The sequence below is a fragment of the Etheostoma spectabile genome, chromosome 8, assembly GCF_008692095.1.
Source record: "Etheostoma spectabile isolate EspeVRDwgs_2016 chromosome 8, UIUC_Espe_1.0, whole genome shotgun sequence".
NCBI lineage: Eukaryota > Metazoa > Chordata > Actinopteri > Perciformes > Percidae > Etheostoma > Etheostoma spectabile.
In genome coordinates, this window is record NC_045740.1 from 15988237 (window position 1) to 15993797 (window position 5561).

The window sequence follows — 5561 nt, forward strand, 5'->3', positions numbered from 1 at the left end:
TTTTTAAGGTGACTGCTAAATTGATTGAGCTGTTTGTCCACTCTTCTTTTTATCTCATTAGATGCAGGAGGTAGATTTCCTCTCTGGCTCCTATTTCTCCATTAAAGATGATAGCATCATTTTCATATTTGGCATTGGCCCTTGCCCTCCCTCTGTTAAAGAAACAGCAACAGGCGTTTGAATTTTGGCTGTTAATGTTGGCTTAGTTCAACACAAACTGAACATTCAATTCTCACACAGAGATGAGGCTGATTTTTTAACACCAAGGGGTCTGCTCTGGATTGTTGAGTAATGGACCCCTGCAATAACTCTTAATCCCCCTCAAAGTTTAAAAAAAAATATTTTTTAGATAATTTTTGTAGGATTTTTATACTTAAAAAAAAATCCTGCTAGCGACCTTTCAGCACCATTAAAACCACACACCACTCACGTTGATTTAAAACTAAATGAAAACTTTAAATCTTCGATGCAGGAATCATTTGTGAATGTCCGTAGCTGTGAATGTTGGGTCCCTCGTGTGTCGTTCTTTTGATGTCTCTGCAGATTTTATAACGTGCCCCCCCCCCGGCTAACAAAAGGAATTTGTATTGGACGTGGCTCCACTCTTCACAACATCAGAGGCGACTGTATTCCTCTGATGCTCATAAACGATCTCTCCATCATCCTCAGTGACACCCAGAGGTCCTTGCGTCAATGTGTGGGAGATCGCCAGCCCTCGCACGGAGGGAGGGGGGTGCAACGCTGGGGCCCTCCGCCGTCTTTTAAAGCATTCAAACTAGATTATAACACAACAGGCTGCAGCTAGATGAAGTTAGATGTGACTGAAATATCACTGTGGATGGAATGTGTAAGGAACGGTGCATGTATCATATATATCTTAACTGCTGTCTAAACATGTGTCAGTCTGCATCAGTGTTGCAATGTAAAGTGAAAGCCTTAAATGCATCCTCCAGTGCTCCTTAAAAGGGAATGTAAAAATGCAGCAGATTAAATAGTTCTGTGTGGAAAACCCCCAAAGTAGCATTTAGATGACTGCACTTCAGTGAGACAAATGAAATGCAATGTCGTGGGTTAGCAGCTGATCCATTAAATCTGTTCATAAAAAAAACAGATTCAACACAAAAATCTACTCTCTATCTCTCTATATAGGAACATATAGGGTATAGACTGAATAACAGTAAAACCTTTAAAATAAAGCAATGTAGTACCATAACACTACTAAGAACAGAATGATTCTGTAGTAGTTCCTTCAGTAGTTCTATGGTAACACTTTGCTTATCTACATAAGAGTGACATGACACAGTCATGACACATGAACCCTAACCCTTACTGATTTGTCATGACAAAACTGAATAACACTTACTAAAGAAAGTGTTATGTCATGAACGTTTATGACTTGTTTATAATGTTTATGTCACGTTCATGACAGTGTCATGTCACTCTTATGTGGAGACCCTCAAGTGTAACCCTTTACAGTCGTAACCAAACATGTGCACAGCAAAAGAATACACATTTGTGAAAAAAGCCTGCCTTACGTTTTGGCCTTAAAAAGTTGAATATTGAATAGAACCCTGGAATAAATAGACCATAGAATTAAAAAATAAATAAAATAACCAACTCTTTATGGTCTACATATCCTGTTGTTTAGCAACTGGGTTTTTATCCTGTGTGGTACATCTCCCTCTGGTCTCAACTCAATTTTCACTTCATCTCAGTTCACTTCAACGTTAATTTAATATTCCATTGAATCCATCTTTTCGAGGATCTAATTTGTTGCCAAGCTTTGAATCTGGATAACCAACCCTTCCTGTACTCAATTTGGAAACTCAAACACCCCCCCCCCCCTCCTTCCTTGTTTCCTCTTTGCAGATGAAACAGAACAAGGAGAGTGCCCCCTACTGGCGTGTGTCGCTGGTGAACCTGTGCAGGATGGTGAACGGCCTGCAGCGGGAGGCGTGGAGCGGCGAGGAAGAGGAGGGCGGAGAGTTGAGGGAGGGGAGCCTCCAGCTGCTGGAAGAGCTTTACAACCTGCAACTCATCTGCCGAGTGCTGCAGAGCAGGGAGGAGAGGGTGAGACACACACACACACACACACACACACACACACACACACACACACACACACACACACACACACACACACACACACACACACACACACCAAAAAGAAGTGGTCATCCTTTTAAAGGGAAGATGTGTATTGTTATGTGTTATTGCTGTTGTTGGAGCTATAGAAATTTAAATGCATGTCAGTTAATCTTTCTTTCCCCCGGCTGCTACCACAATTCAGGCGACTTTTTCTTGTCCTTGATTTTTTTTTTTTTTGTTGGTTTAAGTTTACAACCAAGAACTACTTAAGCAAACAATTTAGCTGCAAAACGTACTTGAGCATCATAAAGTACTAATTAGTGGTTTCTTTCAGAGGTTTAAGCGGCTCATGCGTTTAATTGGAGACAACGCACGTCTTGGATCAAACACACATCCACAATTGTGTGGAGTTCCATGCTTTCAGATTGGTCCAATTATCACTAATTCTTCAAAACCCTTGAGATGTATAATCATCCAGTCAAAATTATATTTCATAGTGCCTGGAAGTTTTTTAAGCTGTATTTTTTTTAATCCAAAAGCAACAACATTCTATGAGCTAGCAACTTGTAAGAGATATGAAAGTACAATATTTCATTTTGATACATTTTTAGAAGTAAGTGAGTTTCTGTTTCATATGTAGTAAAATATAAAGTACCTGCATATGTGGTTCAGGTTTTAAATTGTGCTACTACTTACAAAAAGCAAATGTCTTGGCCGATATGAACTCCTAAAAACAGGTGTATAAGCCCACGTAAACCCACACACACAGTGTACCCATGCATACGGTACAGAGTGTAAATCTGGCTCACATTTTACAAACACATGACACACCCCATCCATCTTCTCTCACAGTAAACACACCTCATTATGCGCCTATTTCCTTGTCTCCCTTCTCCTTGTCCTCCATCATTTTCCTTTCACTTCTCACACAAATGCCCTTTTAATTTTTCCTTTTTCTTTTTAAATCTTAACACAGTGACTGCAGATTAACACCTATTTTGCCTCGCATGGAAGCACAGAGGAGAAGCACTCGTTTAACTACAGCTACACCAGCGTAGCCTCCCATTAGCCTGCCACTCAGCAACAAAAGCATGTGTTTGCTTGGCATTTCCTCCTTGTCGTGTGACACTCACCCTCCGCCGTGTCTCTCTCTCTCTTCCCTCTAACAGCTACTCCATGACTCTCAAGAATATTTAGAGGAGAACAGTGACACTCCGCTGAAACGAAAATCCCCCTACATCCTGAAGAGGCAAGCAGCGCACACCATCAAGTCCCGGAGGCCGTACATCTTGAAACGAAGTACAATTTACTGACAGCCATCCCCGAGGCCGTTGTGACGTTTTAGGGGGACCAGACCAGATACTTTCTGTGAAGATGTGATTGTGTTTTTGTCTCTCTTCTAGTAGCTGCGATGTTTTTTCTTTATTATCCAATTGTTTTTATCCAGTCCGACCCTTGGATTGTGTGTCCAGCATTGAGGCCTGCCTGTATTCTGCTCCTTTCCAAGTATACGTCCTGAAAATAAAATCCTGAGCATCAAGCTAATTGTGTACCTCCTGAGAAACTATATTTATTTACTCTATTTCTTCACTGCACACTAAGTCTATTTTGTTTCAGGATATGATTAAATGAGTCATGATAAGACCAGTGTGATTTGACTATGTTTTCTTTGATGTAACAGCGTAATGAAACTATACATTTAAGAGTCAGTTTAATTATTAGTAGGTCTTGAGTAAAATCAACTGGGCTGGCACAGGCACGGTACGAAAGCATTAAGAGACGGACTAACACATTGTTATCTTTTAATGGTATTTGTGGACGTTAAAAGAAAACAAAATCTGTATATGCTTAGATTAATAGAAATGTACAGTATACATTCATTTGAAATCATTTTGATCGTCCGTTAGTAGTTTAACCATAGCTAGTTGTGATATAATACGACTAACTATGGTTGAGATGCTTGGTAGCCTTACTAAACACTATAATTAAATTTTTTACATTGGTGATGTGCTGCTATTGGTCACCATATTAATTTCTCAATGATTATTGAAGAGCAGACAGATTCACAGTGATTTGCAATACTAAAGTCACGTCTGGAAATTTTAAAAATGTTTTTACAATTATTTTTTGGGCATTTTTAGGCCTTTATTGACAGGACAGCTGAAGAAATAAAAGGGGATAGAAAGGGGAGGAATGACATGCAGAAAAGGGCCGCAGTTTGGAGTCTGACCTAAGTTAACCTCTATATATGGGCGCCCGCTCTACCAACCAAACCAGCGCCCACGTCTTGAATTTAAGACAAAAAAAAGAATTTCTGGACCAAAAAATTCAGCACATGCCACCTTAAATACATTTGGTCAGTGTGTGCTGTGTTGAACATGTTTCAAAGGGGCCACGGGGCACTTTGACTTCAGCAGAACAGACGCTGACTGAAGCGATTGAGAGTCTTGGCCTTAATAAAAGTCAGTTTCATCTCCAAATCAAAGTGCTTCGGTGTCCTTCTTTGAAATTCGGCTTTTAACCCTGACAGCCAAAGAGCCTGGATGAAGCTCAGCACACAGAGAAACACCCTTTGAACAGCCTAGTTCTGTTTCTCCTGAGAACCTTAGCTGCAGGATATACATGAAAACGGTTTTCCGGCAGCTTTTTGCTGTTTAGTTTAACTCTTACAATTCACACAGGCACGTGCTCGATTTATGCAATGTAGAAAGGAAAAGCGTTTCCCTCAGGAGACACTTTACTGTTTAATGAAAACAGTACATCATTTTTGATTGTGTATGTGTGTGTTCATCTTTTCCTAAAACCTACTCATCCAACAAGCTGATTGGTAGCAGAGGATTAGCCTAACATGACATCTTTTCTACCTTTAAAGTTACAGTTACACTTGCCATGATCTGTTACATGAAAAAAAATCAGCAGGCACAAGACTTGATTTCGGTTAAATGGCATTCACTGTTACCACTCGCCGACGAAGGCGCTTCCATAATTATCTTTTAAAATATGCACAGACCCCAAAAAAATTAAATTGGGGTCCCTTGAATCAAAGGTTAATTTATTAGGTTTTTCTAACTGTATAACATTCGGGTATACTTTAAATTTGGTGATGAAACCACGAGAGAAGCTGCAGTAAAGGGACATTTAGTGCTTTGCTTTGTTTTTTTAAAAGACCAAAGTCAGTGTATTACCCACTAAAGTTTCCATTACACATTCATCTCAAAGGGTCAATAGTACACCCAAATCCCAAAAGACATTTTCCCAGTGGTACCAAGTCATGGCAACCGTTTGTGGTACTGAGGTTTTATATGTCTCCAGAAACAATGTCCCAGTTACCGTGAATAAGCCACAGACCTTGCTCTGAAAAATGATGTCAGTGGGACTGTTTCTTCAGTAGAAAAAGGTAACAATGAAAAACAGAAATGTAATTTTTCAATTCAACTGAAAAGAAAATTACATTCCCTGCCATTCTAAGGGGG

General features: G+C 39.8%; 1 protein-coding gene across 2 annotated transcripts in view; it reads left to right on the top strand.

Moving 5' to 3' along the window:
• nts (neurotensin) overlaps positions 1-3729 on the top strand; it is a 6371-nt gene extending 2642 nt beyond the window's left edge. For both annotated transcript variants that reach the window (XM_032524450.1, XM_032524451.1), the window contains exons 3-4: positions 1870-2070; positions 3258-3729. In XM_032524450.1, coding sequence (XP_032380341.1) covers positions 1870-2070; positions 3258-3401 — 345 coding nt within the window. In that variant the 3' untranslated portion in view covers positions 3402-3729. The remainder of the gene's footprint in view (positions 1-1869; positions 2071-3257) is intronic.
• The last annotated feature ends 1832 nt before the right edge of the window (positions 3730-5561 follow it).